The sequence below is a fragment of the Misgurnus anguillicaudatus genome, chromosome 21 (assembly GCF_027580225.2).
Source record: "Misgurnus anguillicaudatus chromosome 21, ASM2758022v2, whole genome shotgun sequence".
In the NCBI taxonomy this organism is placed as follows: domain Eukaryota; kingdom Metazoa; phylum Chordata; class Actinopteri; order Cypriniformes; family Cobitidae; genus Misgurnus; species Misgurnus anguillicaudatus.
This window is the reverse complement of record NC_073357.2, coordinates 4,455,097-4,473,521: the sequence shown is the minus strand read 5'-3', so window position 1 is coordinate 4,473,521 and position 18,425 is coordinate 4,455,097. Positions and strand designations below refer to the sequence as shown.

The 18,425-nt window shown below is 39.1% G+C and overlaps 1 protein-coding gene across 1 annotated transcript; it reads right to left on the bottom strand.

Annotated features, from left to right (window-relative positions):
* Positions 1–101: 101 nt before the first annotated feature.
* lrrc8c (leucine rich repeat containing 8 VRAC subunit C) lies at positions 102–14,222 on the bottom strand. Its single transcript, XM_055175091.2, has 3 exons — positions 14,000–14,222; positions 8,546–8,687; positions 102–2,400 (listed from the first exon to the last, which is right to left on the bottom strand). Exons 2-3 carry the CDS (start codon positions 8,681–8,683, stop codon positions 169–171), a joined length of 2,370 nt encoding a protein of 789 aa, XP_055031066.1. The 5' UTR covers positions 8,684–8,687; positions 14,000–14,222; the 3' UTR covers positions 102–168.
* Positions 14,223–18,425: the final 4,203 nt, after the last annotated feature.

Sequence of the window (18,425 nt, the reverse complement as noted above, 5' to 3'; positions counted from 1 at the left end):
GCACGATGCTAATGGTCTAATCAGATTCAATGGATTGTGCTTATCTATGCCAAAAGTGCTAGCACCAGACCCAGAGATCAGCTGAATGGACTCCAAAGCAGTAAAAGTGGAGTGTCCCTTTAAGGAGCAAGACTGAAACATTTGGAATTAAGGCGAAGCAATGGAATATCACTCTGTTTGCATCTGTTCCCTGATGTCAGAGGGCAGCGTCTCAAACAGCGCATCTTCTACCACAAGTCCACTCCGCTTCAAGGATCGACAACAGCCTAGTTCAGCTGGCAAGGACTCAAAGTGATTGCTCTTTAACTCCAAGTGAGTCAGTGCACTTAGGTAAGAAATCTTTGGTGAGAGGATGGACAGCGCATTCCTGCCAAGCTTGAGAGTTTTTAGCTTCTTACAGAAGAAGAGTTCGTCCGGAATATTTTCGATTTTGTTACAACTAACAGAGAAGTATTGAAGGCTCTGAAGAACTCCTACCTCAGGTGGGATGAAGCGGATGTCATTGTTCGAAAGATCGAGGTAGCGCAGTTTGTTGCAGAGGAACAAGTGTGATGGCAAGACCTCAATCTTATTGTGACTAAGGTAGAGGCGCTCCAAGCTGCCAAGCTTTTTGATGTGTTCAGGTATAAAGGTGATGCTATTGTGCCAAAGCTTCAAACAGATCAGTTTACGGAGGTGCTGGAAGCTGATAATTTCTTCAATGGAACGTATATTGTTCTCCTTCAGATCTAATGTCTGCAAATTACTTAGGCTGAAAATGGCATGTGGTATTCGTTCCAGGTCGCAGTGCACCAACTCGAGTTCTATGAGATTCACCATCTTTTTCAGGTTGTTCAGCATGACCAGCTTGGTGCCATCATTGCAAATACAGAGACGCTGTAGATGGCTGGCAACGTCTACAATAGACTGAGGGATCTTGGTAAAGTTACTCCTCAGTGTCAGGATCTTTAACGATTTAAGCTCTCGCAGAGAGTCTAGCGTTACATTCTTTGATGCATCAGAACTCAAAGCTCCAATCAGATGGAGTTCCTCCAAGCTCCGCAACACGTACAACCACTGTGGAAGTTCGCGCATATCATCAAACTTCACTCGCAACACCTTCAAGTTCTCTTTGAGGAACGAGGTGGCTGCACTGTGGATCTTGAGGGAGCACTGGTACAGCGAAAGCTCCTGGAGATCCTCAAGCTGGGCAATGGCTGCTGGTATGGTAACATTATTAATGATCTCCAGCTTCAAAGACTGCAGCTCTGTTACCTCAAAGATGGTATCTGGGAGACCAGAAAGCATAAAGAGCTGAAGCTCAAGCCTGTTGTTGCTATTCGTCAGCAGCTTCTGTCTGAGCTTGTCAGCTGTCCACTCGTGGTTGAGGTTAAGCTGTTTAAGTTTGTTTTCACTGACCTCGGACAGAAACACGGCAAACCTCTTGGAGTACAAGGGATCATACTGATCAATCATATGTAACATGAAAGCAAAATCATTTTTCACATCTGGTATGTCATCAATTCCAGTCTCTTGTCTTACATATTCAAACGAGTACTCTTTTAGAGATCGATAGAACAGCCAATAGGACGTATAAAGGCATGTGAGTCCATAAACGATCACAAAACACAAGTAACAGTAGGAAAGTTTAGAGAACAAGTGGGCCGTTGTGTGATTGCAAAAGAAATGCTGGTAACCCGTCATTTCCTGTGTGTCCACGGTACATCTTACAGTAAACTTAACCTTTGACACCAGCACACTGCTGTAAGCAATTATAAGGATAAACTTGAATACTTTTACAACGGTCTGACGGACATACATCATGTACAATATATCACCCTCCTCGACATGAAGGCGAAATTTTTTGACCTTCTCAAACAAGGCTTTGGCTTGCTCGCCCTCTTTCTTGTCAAGGACGCTTGGAGCTGGCTTGTCGACTACTATTTTTTCAGGAATGGATCTGAGAGATTGAGTCATCTCCAAGTTGCCCTCAGTAGCTGGAATATTGAGGTCTGACCTACTAGCACTGTTCTTTTTGTTGTCTTTCTCTTCAGGGTTTTCCCCCGAAACTTCAGACAAAGCTCTTGTAGTCCATGGAGAGTCAAAGCACTTGCCCAGGATGGATATAAAGTGCTCAATTTTCGAGCTAGAGCCAGGAAATTTAAACCAGAAATTGCTACACACCATGAAAATGATGGTATGTATGAGAACCAGGTAAGGAAAGTACTTGGCATACCAATGCAGTGCCTTTTCATAACACATCTGATTTATGTAGCTGTATTGCTGGATATCCAAGTTGGTCTTCAGTCCTTTCAGCTCTCTAACAGTCACTGAGGACACAGGAGTTAAGGGAACAGATGGGTTCATCAGCTCCGTCTGATTTGTCCTTTGAGGAAGGCATATGATTTTGTCTTGCATTACCTGGAAGGATACAACAGTGCAGTTATTAATATCAGCACAATACAACTGAAACATATTAAAAGGATTAGTCCACTTTCATAAGAAAATCTCATGATAACTTATTAACCCCCGTGTCATCCAAGATGCTTGTCTTTCCTTCTTCACTCGAATAGACATTTTTTTTTTTAAGGAAAACATATCAAGATATAGTCCATATAATGGACTTGAATGGAACTCAAATGGTTTAAAGGTCCAAATTGCATTTTCAAAGGGCTCTAAACCCTGGGTCTTTAACCAGGGACTGCAGTGGGTCCGCCAAATGATGTCTAATCGTAAATGGACTGCATTTATATAGCGCAATCATAGACCAATGGCCATCCAAAGCGATTTACAATTTGCCTCACATTCACTCCTACATTCATACACCGATGGCGGTGTCAGCCATGCAAGGCGCCATCCAGCTCGTTGGGAGCAGCTGGGGTTAGGTGTCTTGCTCAAGGACACCTTGACACTTGGTCAGGTGGAACCAGGGATTGAACCACCAACCTTCCGATTTGTAGACAACCTACATGAACCACTGAGCCACTGCCACCCCTATGTCTAATAACAAGCAATTTGTTGTTAAAACGTAAAACATATGTACAAAACGTTACATGTTCCCCTTTAGTTGCACATGTGCGTTGCTGCATAGGTTTATTGAAGGCGCGTGTTCAGTGCAAGTTTAGCCAGCGGACAAAATATCTGAAGATTATAAATGTCCACTCAGGAAGCAGCAGTGGCGACAGAAAAAGCATCATGGTAAATCTTACAGACAGGCAAATGACACCACACCGCGTCTGCAGCATAAACTGTAACAAAACTATCGGTCACATTTAAAAATCAATGAAACGCACTGTGATGGTGCAAACAGAAAGACTAGGTTCAGGTAAATGTGTACCTTCATTTTACTGTTCATCTCACATTAAAATGAAAATGTATTACACTGCAATTACCTTAAAATAATAATGAAACTAAATCTACTTTAACAAAATAAAAAAACAAAACAGAAAATGATGCATGTGTAAAAACAGCATAATAGTGCAAATGTACTGTCTTAACAAAGTATGGCTGTGTGACAATATTGTTTGTTTCTATTTATTAAACAGTTGCAGTCCTTTATTCTGATTGGTCAATAGTTGTACTTTACTCAACTTTGCGTTGTGCCTAATATGGAAAAAGCAGCCTCTTGTACCTTACTGCTTATTAAATATCTTTGTTTTACACATTTAGTATCAGGGGGTCCCTGCTCCATGGCTCTCTCATCTAAGGGGTCCCTGCTAGTGTTGGGCAAGTCACTTGATTGGTGGACAAAAAAGAAGCAAGGGCAACACTGTCATGGCCATGACCTTCTAAAAACTGATGCCATTAATCTGAGCGCGTCATTAAAGCACAGGCGCTCAGAAATGTCCTGCCTGCCAGGGAGCGGGAACAACACACTCGCTGGTTTTAAACCCCTGCGCACCTAACAACCTCTCCAGTGCAAGGAAATTTCAGAGCTGTGCATATTACAAGCACATGTGCAAGGAAGAATCCGAATCATGCGTATTACAAGTTCAGATGCTAGAAGGAATTCATGTTGCGTGCATTAAGGTCCGTGCAAGAATCCATGACGCGCACAAAAGTCCAGTCCCGTTTTGGTCCGCAATGTGAGCCTCCGCTGATCGCGTGTCTCAACAAACGTCTAAGGTCTCTTGTGCAAAGTCCACAAACCCTCTAATGCGAGGAAAAGCATGCAATGCGCATCTTAATTTTAAACATTGATGATAATAATAGGCAACTATCGTCATGAAAGCCTGCTATTGGCGATATGTCTGACGGTCGTCGATACACGATACTATCATCTATTGGCACAACCCTAGTCCCTGCCCCAAAAAACGTTGAAGACCCCTCATCTAAATGATCCCAAATGAGGAATCAGGGTCTTTCTAGTGAAACGATCGTCATTTTTGAAAAGAAAAAAAGTTATTTTCAACCTTTTCCAACCGTTTATCTTACGCTAGCCCTGGGATGCGCATGTGCGACCTTACGTATTATGTAATCACATGGAAAGGTCATGTAATAACATATGCAAAAAGCACAGGTACGAACCATTTTAAAGAATAAACTGACACAAAGACAGTAATTAGTGTCACTCCACATACAACAACGTCTGAACGGTTCTCCTTCTCCACACTTGTAAACACAGGAGCGGCAGTTTCGCATACGTCATGTGTGACCTTTCGATGTGATTACGTAATACGTAAGGTCGCGCACGATAAGATGTGGTACTTTTTTTTGGGGGGGGGGGGGGGTGATAATCGTTTCACTAGATAAGACCCTGATGTCTCGGTTGGGATCATTGAAACTGCAATTTAGACCTTTAAATCATTGAGGTCCACAGTATGGAGAAAAATCCTGGAATGTTTTCTAAAAAAACCTCTTTGACTGAAGAAAGAAAGAAACATCTTTGATGACATGGGGGTGAGTAAATGATCAAGAAAATTTTCTAATGAAAGTGGACTAATCCTTTAAAGTCATAATCATATATGCCTTTTCTTAATATTAATATTCATTTGAATGCATTTTTACATTAAAACATGAGAAAAGTTATGAATCTGAAACTTTAAAGATTAAACAAATGAACCCAGCAGGTAAACTTAGCAGATGAGACTTGTCGAAAGCACCCCATTACAACTGCACAACACTGTTGCCTGAAACAGTATATCTAAGGAGGAGCATCCCTTCTGACTATTTTGGTGCTCTGACATCAGTGTTGTGACTCAGACAGGAAATGATAGATCCTTGCACTAGACATGAGAGAGGGAGATACATTTTCATCTCAGTTTAAAGCAGTGGTTCTTAAACATTTCACAATGGGACGTCAAATTATAAAAAAAGAAAATCATATTTTATGCTGCATACTATTTTAACCAATTCAGTGGTTATTTAGTTCACTAAAATTTGTATTGCAAAACAATCACTTTTGTCAACATTGAGTTGTGTACACTGTCTCAGTAGACCTTACACAAAGACACCCAACAATTTTGGTGTTTCAGGACACTTCAAAAATAAACTAATGTGGCCCTTTCTTTGGTAAATGCATCAATATTTTGAAAAATAAGAGATGGAATATCGTCGCTGCCCGATGAAACGTACATATGTCCAAACCGATTACTCTTCAGGAAGTGAAAAAAAAAAACAGTTTTTCAAAAGCAGTTGAATGTAGGGTTGTCATACTTGGTACGGCATCTTTACATGTAACCATATTCTTGCCAGTGTAATGATATAATCCACATTTGACTAAAATTGAGTTTAAATGGACATACATGCATATTTTACAGTAACGGTGGTCGATACGCGTTCTTCCGATCATTAATTAGAATGGCCAAGTCGCGTTTCATATTGACAGATGAATATGCTCAGTTTATTAAATAGCAGGGCACGAAAATGCGACCATTATGGTCGCATATGCGACCGAAATTTAATCTGTGCGACCTTAAAATATATTTGGGAGCATTTGTGCGACTGCCCATTTTGTTGTGACGCGAGTTGATTGTGATCCTGCGCGCTGGCGCTGTCCCAGGTTCAATGTTCTCTCCAACAATACATAACCAATCAAACTTCACCATTAAGTTCTTGCGTTTAATAAAGACCGCAGATTGGCTAATATGAGCGTCAGTCATTCCTTGTTGCCGTGAAGCGCGGAAATGTGAAAAGACGAACGCGTCGCGAGCATGACGAGAGCGAGCTGATTACAGCCAAGGTTATTACTTTATTTTTTGACGACGATCCGGATTCAAATGTAACTCCACCACCGGAAAATACGAGTTGATGTTAAACCTGTCAGAGAGAGTGGCTTAAAGATTTCGAGTGTCTCCGCTATGAAAATGTAACTTACTGTGTTTACTGTAAATCCTGTAAAACGGCGTTAATGGCGGAATCAAATATTTTAAGTGCCAGACGTACCTTGCTTAAACATGGCGAAAGTGCCAAAAACACAAGACGTGTCATGACAAGTGTGTTTATTATTGATGGAGACACCGAGCTGTCTGTCAAAGTGTGTTTGATGGTGTATGTGCGCATGCGCTGGTGAATGGACATTCGACAAACATCCTTGTGGTCCATGCTGCTGTGGAATACGACAATGCTGATGGTATGTTTTTGTTGTATTTTTTAAAACATTGCCTATTTAGTAGTAAAAGCATCCTGGTAATGCAGTTATCAATACCAATATATATTAGCCTTCTATATTAAAGTCACTTTTGTAATGTCACAATTAATCAGTGTTTTACGTGTTTGCTAGATTTTCTATGTAATCTTAATCATGTTACCTGTAATTGTTAAATTATTATTGCTGCTATACTATTTCAACAGCATTTGGGTATTAATTTAGGAATTTATGCAGCAAAAAATAAAATTAAATAAAATAGAAGACCGGAACGCGGTCTTTGTTCATGCACCTGTAGTCAAGGGGATTGTCGCTTTCAGCAATGGATATTTTACCTAGATATAAGCAAGTATCTATTTGTTGTGCTACACAGCTACGGAGCGGGGCGCTTTCCTGTAGAATTTCGTCAAACATCTCTGAAAATGAGGGACTGTACACCCCTCACTTGTACGTGACCATTTCTCAGGCACAGTTTGCGGTGTGCTTTGAGTCTCTTCCTGACATGCTTAATCTTTGATAGACAGATGCATGATAACAGCTCAACTGGGAGTAGGGTTGGGAATCGAATTTCAATTCCAATTCTGGAATCAGATCCACAAGAAAGGAATCGGATCCTTGTTATAAAATTAAAATATCGATTCCACGATTCCGGGCCGCACGTCACCTGACCTACAACCATCTGCGCACAGTGCGCAGGAGCGTCCGTTCGGATACTAAAGTCAGTTTGCACGATGGACCCTGGTGGAAGGTGCTCTCAAGTGTGGCTGTATTTTGTTAATAAATTGTAGCTTTTTTATGGCCACATCAATGCTAGCAGCATTATCAACAGTGAAAAACAATAGAGCTTTGCACCTATGGTGCAGGCTGCTTGCCTGCTCCTTGGTGCCCGGCCCTAATAAACGGAGCAAAAACAATAGGGCTTTAAGTCTTGTACTGGATTCAATACAAGATTCTACTCTTTCCTGTAAAAGATTTTTAGTTTGTCTGGTAATTACACCATGTGTTTGCATTCAATTTACGTGCTTTTCTGGCAAGGTAATAAAAACTAATTAGCAAGAGAGAGGGAAAAAGAAGTGCAAGACTTCTGTACAGCACTAAAGTGTGACAGAATACAACCGCCTGGTTGCTGAGTGAGGCCTCCAAAAGAAAGCATTAGCAGCTTTGGACACAGCCTCTCTGCAGTAAAGTGATTGTGAGGCACAGTAGCCCCAAGTGGCTAATAAAATGTACATTATGTACAACGGGGCTACTCAAAAGTGCCATAAGACCAGCATGGTCATTTAGCAAAAACCATGTTAATTCCTCTCATTGAACCAAGGGACTAAACAATGGTTTCAGTAAAAAGTATTAATTAGGATAATAATCACTGCTTTCACTGGGATCATAATGAACCTCCAACAACTCAATGTACAAATATCAATACATCAAACAACTATGACATAAGCAGTGTTTCTCAACGCTATTCCTGGAGGCCCACTGCTCTGCACATTTTATATGTCTCCTTTATTCAAATCATCAGCTCATTAGAAGAGATCTTCATGAACTGATCTGTGGCTGGCAGATAAGAGAGACATACAAAATGTGCAAAATGAACAGAGTTGAGATCCACTGGTTTTAAGCACACCTCTGGGGGGGATATTCCCACCCTAAAAGGGTTCCTGTAAATGTTGTTTGTTGAAACTAAATATAAATAGGATGATTTACAGGAACTCAAACTGAAAGGCATCCATGGTGCTTAAAACTCCACCCACAAGTTTATGAGTCTCAACAGATAGCGATACCCAACAGTGGCCTGTTCATACTAAGAGGTGGAAGAAATCCATCTATGTTGTAAAGTCATTTATAACTCCATTGCTGTTTTTAAATGTGCTTAAAAACGTTCTTGTCATATTTGTTTTAATGTGTCAGTTCATATTACTATATGGTTTAAGACTGTGGAGCCTTAGCAACACCACAAAGTAGAAGAAATGTAATATCTACCTGCAGAGTGCACCCAAACACGCCTATCATGAGCATAATCACAGACAAGTAGTCTGTAAACACATCCCACCATGGTTTTAGAACCCGGAACGCCGGCTGCTGTTCTGTAAACTGTCGGAATTCTGTCACTGGAATCATGTTCCTGTGAAGGCAAAGGAGTAAATCAAACAATGAATGAATAAATGATCAAAAACATTTTAATGACATAATGAACTGCCAAAATGTATCATTTTGATTTAAGAAATGCTTCTATGAATTCTATACTTGTATCCAAAATTATTTTCATGGAAAAATGGTCCAAAATGACAGGATTTTGTGAAACATAGATCAAAAGGGATAGTTTACCAAAAACTGAAAACTTTGTCATCATTTACTCAGCCCCAAATTGTTCCAATCCAAACCTTTAAAAATTATTTTGTTCTGCTAAACACAAAGTAAGATGTTTTGAACACTGTTTGTAAGAAAGCAGATCAAGGGGCACTTGATTTAAAAATAATACCATGAAAGTGAAGGTGCCCCTGATCTGTTTTGTTACAAACATTCTTCAAAATAGCTTTCTTTGTGTTCAGAACAAATTCATTTATACAGGTTTGGAACAACTTGAGATAAGTAAATGGTAAGTTTAGCTGTTGCAACTATTATTTCTGTGATATAAAAAGCTGTATTTGCTTTATCTGTGCAGTAACAAAACAGCCCTTTACTTTTAAATTAGCATTTGTTTGAAAAAGACCACATATTTAAATATTTGTGTGCATTTGAATATTTACATTTGCAATTTAAAGTCTAAAGTGTACCACAAGCAATCCAGCCACCACTGTCTAATACTTTTTACCATCTACTGTCTGCCGAGTACTGTGTGTGCTTTGCTGAAATAAAATTAAAACCATGAGGTTTTAATGGCATGATAATAGTTTTAAACTTAAAAATGGTAAAATACAAGTCCTCCAGGTTTGCTTTGCTTCTGGATCTACAGCACTTATATGATATTATGCACAAAGCATATTTATCTCCTTTCATTAATTATTGAGAATATTGCTGCACTTGTCTCACTTTGTAGCACTCATTTTTTTAAAGTGCTTCATGTTTGTCCAACCTTATAAAAAGCCTGCACAGATCAAAAGCACCAACAAAAAGTAAGTAGTGAAACACAGAAAGCCACTGAAAAGTTAGTACGACTAAACCAGTGTATGTCACTAAACATTCGTAACAGAGACGTTTCTCTAAAGGTGAACCGATAAATTGGGAACTCACATAGAGCAACCAATCAGCTTCGATTTGTATGTAAAGAGCCAATGAATGTTGGCATGCAGTATTTGCATCTGCTGACTCCACCCCACCAGGTGGGTATAAAGGCCAGCAGGTGAACTGCAATCATTACGTTTTCGCTGAGGAGCCATCTATAGGCTGGCCGACTCAACAGTGAGTACGTTTACATGCACAGAATAAGTGGATAACTATCAAAAATCTGCTTATTATAGAAAACCGTTTTCATGTGTTTACATGCAAATCAGTAAGCCGGCTATGCAGACAACTGCGTTTACATGGGACTTGATGAATTATCCGTTTTCTCGCAGGCAGTGACGTCACCACCTATAGTACATAATAGACGATCAAAAAGCCAACGGCATATCCGTCTTAAGCTGTGCAGTTGTATCTCTTCTCGGGTCTGCAGAACCTGTAAATGTAACATGAGCTTCTATTTTAACAGTTTCTCTGCCAACTGCTTTAGGCAAGCGGAGACTTTTATACGTTACTTTGCGTTTACTTCAGCGTGTGACGTTGTTCTTTCATACGCGGAGAGATGCGCACATAGACAAAACCGTGAGAAAGCCAGTAAAGGTGTTTACATGCCACGCGAAATCGGCGTAATAAGCAATAAACTTCCTGTGCTGCCGATCGGTTTTTGCTTACGACGTTCATGGGCTTTCCGCGATTAAAGAAAACCGTTTTACGCGTTTACATGACCCCACGTGTTATCAGTTTATTAAGCAAAATCGGCGTAAGACTGTGCATGTAAACGCACTCAGTAGTACAGGGACCGTGGCGTTGCTGTGAAACCAGCTAACTTTATGCTAGGGGCTACCATGCATAGCTATTTAGCCATCCTTTCAGCAAAATGTAGCCTAACTCTGGGGACGTCACTTCCAGTTATGCCGTTTTTTTAGAGGCAGGACTACAAAAAGACTCCAGAAGCCTTACTAGCATATTTATAATTATATTTTAAGGAAAATCTAGTTACATTATTTTTCTTTACTTTGAGTGACTGGGTGGTTTAACCTGATGACTGCACTTTAAGCAAATTAACTAGAGAGACCTGAACTCGGTTGATCGTAAATCCACGTTATGTTCTTCTAGCTAAAATGTTGACCGTTTAATGGTGCATAAACAACAGTTTTAAGCACCCATCTACACACCTGTAGTGGCTAAACATTTGTAAAAAAAAAAATTATCCAAAAGAAAAAGCAATCATTAAACCATTTTGCATATATTCCATTTTACAATTTGCTTGTGTACTGTACACTGCATGCATAACTACACTTACAAAAAAAGAAACCGAGGGGAGAATCAGCTTGCTTCAACAGGCATGCCTCTTCATGCTAGGCAAAATATTTGGACATTTGAACAGCTGCAGTTGTTAAAGTGTCTGGAACTTCTGATTGCTGCTTGGATTTGTTTAAGGTATATTCCGTACTGACCAGTAACGTGTGTACAATACAGAAAACAATACGCATACATGCAAGGAATAATTGACGACGAGCCATTAAATTATAAGAAAATAATGCACACCCAAGGTGACATGCAGCCTGACATGAAGTGGAGGGCCTTTACACCGCGGGTGTGCATTATTTTCAAATAATTCAAAGGACTAGATTCAATTATTCTGGTTATACCACAAACATTGCTCTGGTGCCTATTTTTAAGACATTTGACAAGTTAGGTGTGTCAGGGCCGTCGCCAGAACATACAGAACGGGGGGGCATTTTGTTTTCATGAGGGGCACACTTCATAAAGTGAGAAACTGGCCGTTTCTCAACCCAAAGGCTGCCTCTGGAGGTCATATATGCAGGTTTCATACGTAAACAAGCCTGGATTATTAACGTTAACTGAGCATTACATTCGCAAGTCATAAGCATATTACAACAATTTATGAATAACTAAGAATAATAGTCAAGTTTATAATTGGTAATATTCTGAAATAAGACAGTCTTGATGACATATGCACCCTACAAATGCCACCTTTGAAGGCTACAGCCTTCAGATTAAATTAACGGCCACAGACTGAAAAAACTAATTTGAAATAAACCAATAGAAGTCCAGTCAAGGTCAAGGACAACAAAACACATAAGTTACCTCACGCCCATACACAATGTAATGAGTCAGTTCCACCAACAATGCAATAATAACATACCGGGTAACGTTAATGTTACCTTAAAACAGTGGTCACCAATCCTGGTCCTGGAGGGCCGGTGTCTCTGCAGAGTTTAGCTCCAACCCTAATCAAACACACCTGAAGCACCATAACTAGCTGCTTCAGGTGTGTTTGATTAGGGTTGGAGCTAAACTCTGCAGAGACACCGGCCCTCCAGGACCAGGATTGGTGACCACTGCCTTAAAATAATCGCAGCGGGTCACAGGAGTAAAATCTCATAAGAACTCAATCTTTCCTCTCATTTAGATTTTTGCGCGCAAATTTTTCTCAGACATGAGCTGATGAAGGCACAGTACCCAGCAATAACCAGCTGCCCCGTACGAAAATTAACCATGGTTTAACTACAGTTAAAACAAAAACGCCAAAGGAATAATGATCAAGTGATAAATAAACCTACAATACTGTACACCTACTGTACAATCATCTTATATCATTTATATCTACTATGTACCATACTACAACCAAACTCTTTTATTTTAATAAACAGAACGTCTAAAACTAAATATAAATGTATTGAAAGGTGTGCTTGCTGGAGACTTGGCCATTGGCTGTTGTATTTGAATAAATAATTAGGTGAGTCTAAGAAAGGATTACAGGGGCTAATTTTGTGATGTTTCATTCTAAATATTATTTTGTTTCATATAATTATGCTTTATATTATTACGTTTAATGTAACAAATAACAATGCGTTAAATTATCTGATTTAAATTTTAAGGGTCGTTTTTTAAGTTACCGTTGTAAAAATCAGTAGTTCATTTTCTGTGGTTAATACTACTGAAAGTGAGTAAGTGCATGTAATTTTTTGACCATAAGATTAGGGGGGCACGTTGTGTCATCTGTGGGGGGCACGGCCCCCCTGGGCCCCCCAACATTAGTCAACATTTGAAGTGGATCAAAAACGTTTATCAAAGTTGTCCTAAGACAAGAACAGGTATAGGGTATTGGTTTTAGAACAACTTTTAGAAAAGGTTTTGATCCACTTCAACTGTTGACTAGTGTATATCCATAAGATGTCAAATCCACATTAATTATGTCTTGTAAATATGTATATGTCTGGAAATATAACGTGTGTTATATCGCCCTCATATCGGCCAAACAGCTTTCTTAATATCGGTATCGGCCATAAAAAACTCAAGACCTCTTGTTTATGTATATAGATATGGATGACATTGAAAAGACCAAATGAGTTCTGATAAAGAGATAAAGATGAAAGGGTGGGATTGTATGTAGCAGATCTGGATTGAAATCTAAAGTGTTCTAATAAACCCAGTTCAGTATTGATCTGTAGCATCTTGTTCAGCAGCTCTTACTGACAGGAAGTAGTTTGATTTTCAGTCGTGGAAAAAACAGCGCAAGGCTGAATCGCATTCACTCAAGTAGAATAAAGAGCTCATTTTGAGATCAGTAAAAATATGCGTCCGGAAATGTTCCATAATGTTACGTGGAGCCCATTTCCTGTACTGGTAATAACGGAAAGTAAACAAACAACATGAATGCCATCTCACAGGAATAGTAAAACAACATTTGCTCATGCAATATGTTCCTTTAAGTGCATTCACTCTCGTTAGTTTTAACACAGTAAAACATTCTTAAGAGACAAGCAAGTAAAAATGTTTTCTCGATAAAAGCCTGTATATAATCACTATATGGATTACATCCTAACGCCGTTTGTATACGAAAAGCATTTAAAATGTTCAACAACTTCAAAGACAAAGCATAAAGCTAATACTCTATAAAAGGCATTCACAATTTTTCGTGTGATCATCCTTATTCTCAGAAATCTGAACGTATTTTTTCATTCAAGGTAACGTTATGCCTAATTCCATTCGGCAAATTCGCGCTTGTTTGGAACAATAACTGTCCCACGTTTCCCTCACAGAAAGGCTTTGAAAAAAAGTTAAACACTGCCACAGACGGCCTGCTCAAAGAAAACAATAGTCACACATAAAAACCAACAAACGTTTTACATTTTCCGATGATCGCAAAACAGAGGTCAAATGAGATAAACAGAGTTTTTGACTCACCCTTTAAAATTAAAGCAGCGTTCTCCGCTGAGACCACCGTGAGTGCGTGAGTGCCCGCCCTTGCGGCTGCGTTACTCAGTTAGGACTGTTGTACTCCTGCTGCTCCTATAGGCTGACCTGACTGGGCGGGGTCGTCAAACATCAGCATGAGGGCTGCGTCCAAATACCCACACTTGAAGTCTTGACCACTTGAGAGCGCGTGCACGTGAACGTGAGCAAGACTGTCCCATGTCTTAAAACTGGCAAAGTGCAGTGCTCTTAAAGCACACTAAACCCACACTATCGGAGCGGTATTCAAGGCTATGTCTAGCCTATCCCATGCATTATGTTCTGAATGTTAATCGTGGGACTTTTGCCCAAACCTCGAGAGATGTCGCGGAAACTTTAAATTGTAGTGGTGCAAACATTGTTGTGTATTTTGTAAAACATCTGCCACTGCTTTTATCACACAATTAGAAGAAACATTAATTGTGTTGTTTATTTAGAGAAACAATAAACTTTAATATAGCTTTGGTTGTCTTAGCGGAAAATTTCCATTTGATGTTTATTGTTGTTGTTAAATCAAAAACCATGGTTACTACACTTTTACTATAATAAAACATAATTAATATTTATAAAGGTCTGTCCATTTAGAACAAAATGTGCATGTTTGTAGACATGCATGCATGTTTATTTAGAAATAATTGAACACACCCCGCGGATGAAGATCTAAAAATCTGTGCACAATATTTCTGTTTATTTTAATAAAACAAATGTTTAATAAAACAAATTAATAAAAACAAATTTAATACAACAAATATTTAATGTCAAACCAGTTGCAGTCCCGTCTGGAAGCTGTCCTTCGCTCGGAGAAGCACTTTATTCGTCTTTATTTGCTTTAACACATCGTCTTTGTGTGTTATTACTATTGTTCGACTTCATGCGGGCTGCGAGAACCGACAAGCGGATGACGTCAATGTGCCGTGAGAGCGAGTCGAGAAATCACACGTAGAAGTTTAATTTCGAATCGCTCTCACGGTACTTTGACGTCATCCGCCTCTTCTTGCAGCGCGGCATGAAGTCGAACACATCTATTTGCGGGCGGGCGCCTCGTGACTTCAAAAAGTGAGCATTCTGGATTTCACTGATGTTCTCCTCAGTTTTCGATTCTATGGTAAATTCTGAGTTAAGTTAAATAAGTTCACAGTAATGTTAATTTTGCGGTCAGTAATTCGATATGACTATTCAACCCAATATCACGCAAATACGTGACTATACTGTTGCTGACAGTTTGACTGAGCTGTGAGCTGCAGATCTTTTATTCATCTTTACCTTGTATAAAAATGTTTTATGCTTTATTTTATTGCTATGTTTTAAATGTATTTGACATTGTTTAGTTAATTATAACGCAAGTTATTTCGATGTGATATTTTGACGCGCACATCTAAGGTTAGCCTAACTTAGTAGCTTACGGGCACACAGTTTACAGTAGAAAAATTAAAACAGAAGCCATCAATTCTGGATTAATAACTATTGTATATTTATGTTCACTTTTCTTTCAGGTCATTGTGTTTTGATGTTTTCCATTGGCTGAAGAGTATTACTTTGCTGTGTTTATATTAACACCCAATTTCCGTGGCATAGTCACAGAATTTTTTGCTAATTTTTCCGTGGCATTCTCACGGATCTCAGCATATTTCCGTGGCCGTGCCACAGACTTTCTTTTCCGTGGCATTCTCACGGATTGGTTACTCAACTGTTTTGTCCTATTTTCTTACCATTGTCGCTTCAAATATCTATACATATTTGTATAGATAAATATCCTTTTAAATATCTATACAGAAGTATGGCATCCTTTATATATCCAAAAAGCTTTTAGTTTTATCAGATTTATAAAAGATAGATCAGCTGTACCAATTCTTCAGGAATAAATCCAAGCTCTTGGAGATGTACTGTGGGCGGAGCGAGTCATGAGCAAGCAACATACACAAAACATTATCCCAAAGTCCCTTTGCATACATTTACAAGTATACATTTACTTAAATACATTACACCATTGTTATCTTGCACTGAAAAATCTTGTTTTTTATGTTTTTACCTAGATGCTGTGACAAAAAAGCTACCAGGACACCACATCTGCAGTGACAGAGAGCAGGATAGGGGAAGAATCAGAAGGTCCAGAAGATAATATCAACTGGTGCCCCTGAGGAGATTCATATTGTTCTGTTTCTTTTGTTTAGTTTTATGTGGTTTTGTTAAATAAAAGAAATTCAGTATACAATAACAAATGTATGTGAAGTGCATGAGGTGATTTGTAACTTGCTCCTGATTGGAGAGATTGAAATTTTTACAACTATCCCATGTTACAACCATCCCCGGTCCACCCTAAATGGTAACCAAAGCTGCAGTAACATCAATTTTTATTTTTCGTTTTGTAAACTATTGTAGGACAGAAAACGCTGTACGTAACGTGGGATGTAAGACAAATTTTGGAAGAAATTCTAGTGAAATTGAAATAAATTGAAATAATTGATTTAAATTGAGATCAAGTTAATGAATATGCTAATGCTATCAGATCGAAAAAAGAGTCAGTGGTCTTTCATCCTCCTCCTTACGATTCGGCAGATCAACAAGATTATTCTTATTATGCCCTGTTAGGGCATTAGAAGAGTATGTGTGAAGCTCTTCTCTTATGAAAAAAATCTTAGTGCAAAGAGTCATAGTGAGTCATAGTGACAAAGAATTTTTTAAAGAAATTTCCCCTTAAAATGAAAGAAAATTTTATATTAAGGAAAAGGGTAATTCAGAAACTATTAACACTTAAAAGAGGTCTTAAGGTCCAAAATTGTTAGGAGTATCAAGGACTTTTAACCCTTGTGGGTTGTTCCCATTCACTACCCTTTCGGGTTGTTCGTGTACAAAAAAGGCCACTGAATTAAACCGCTGTAAAAATTGATCAAATTAATTTTTGTTTCTAATTTTTTTTCATAAATCTGTTAAGCAACCTCAGTACTGATTCAGCATACCAAATGTTTACAAAATTTCCATGATTTTAATTGCCAAGTTCATAAGTGGTGTCACTGATTCGGGGGAAAAAACACAAATTGACTGATTTTCAATATAAAAAGTGATTGTGGACTGAATTTTTTTTTACCTTTTTCAGTCTTGGGCATGCCAAAGATTGGTAAAAACATTGGCTTTGGTGCATTTTTAGTTTTTGTACAGCATTCGCTTTTATTCTTTAACACCCTTATTTACTGTTTTTGCCCCACTGACTTCCATTATAACAACATTTTTTGATTGCAAAGCCATGACACCATATGATATAATCATGCATTTTTGATTGTTTGGTGGTTTTTCCTTTTGCTAAGGAGGTAAAATTTGTCATTTTTACTGTTGATCACCATGTGGCACCATTAACCCTTTAGTAGGCCTGTGCAAAAAAGTTCATCTGACGTCAGCGAGTTCACGCTTGTAGCATTAAGCTTTGTAAACACGCTAGCCGAGCAAGCAACTAAAACAATAATTATTTAGTCCTTCTCAAACCAGAAACCGTGGGTGGACAGAACAGTTCGGGAAGCAGTAAACAAACGCACTGCTGCTTACAATACCAGTCTTCTGTCGGGAAACATGAGCGAGTACAAATCATGGTGCTATGCTCTCCATCGCGCAGTAAGAGTCACCAAATACCGATACAGGGAACGAATAGAGTCTCATTTCCAGCTCAATGACTCCCAACGCATGTGGCAGGGACTAAGGACCATCTGTGTCTTTGGAAATAAATCCTCTGCAGAGGTGAGAGCAGATCCATCGCTGGCTGACGAGCTAAACACTTTCTACAGCCGCTTTGAAAAGAATCTTAGCAGCGTGAGTCTGCCGAACAGCGCGTCAGGAAGCAGCAGTCAGAGCAGTGATAATCACGTTATCACCGTGTCAGTGGACGAGGTTCGGAGGGCCCTAATGCGAGTGAACGTTAGGAAAGCAGCTGGACCTGATCTAAGGCAATTCCTCAAATAGGATCACATAGAGTACAGAGGTGGGCTGTGATGTTACAAGCGTATCAGTACAATAATGAGTACAAGACATGATGCTCAGAGTAGACTCCCAATGGCTGGTAAAGGAGAACCTGATGACAACGATGATCAAGTACTAATGATGGGGTTAATGGATGATTTGCCTGTTAGTGCTGAACAAATAAAAAAATTGACAAAAAACGACATCACACTCTCACACGTACATGAGTATATTTGAAGGGCTGGCCTAGCATAGTAGAGCCACAATTATTGACATATTACCACAGGAAGGAGGCACTGAGTGTTAAAGATGGGTGTGTGACTTGGGTAGCTCGAATTATTATACCATCACAGGAACACGCTGCTTTATTGACACAGTTACATCAGATCAATACTGGCATGACACGAATGAAAGGATTGGCCTGATCATACAT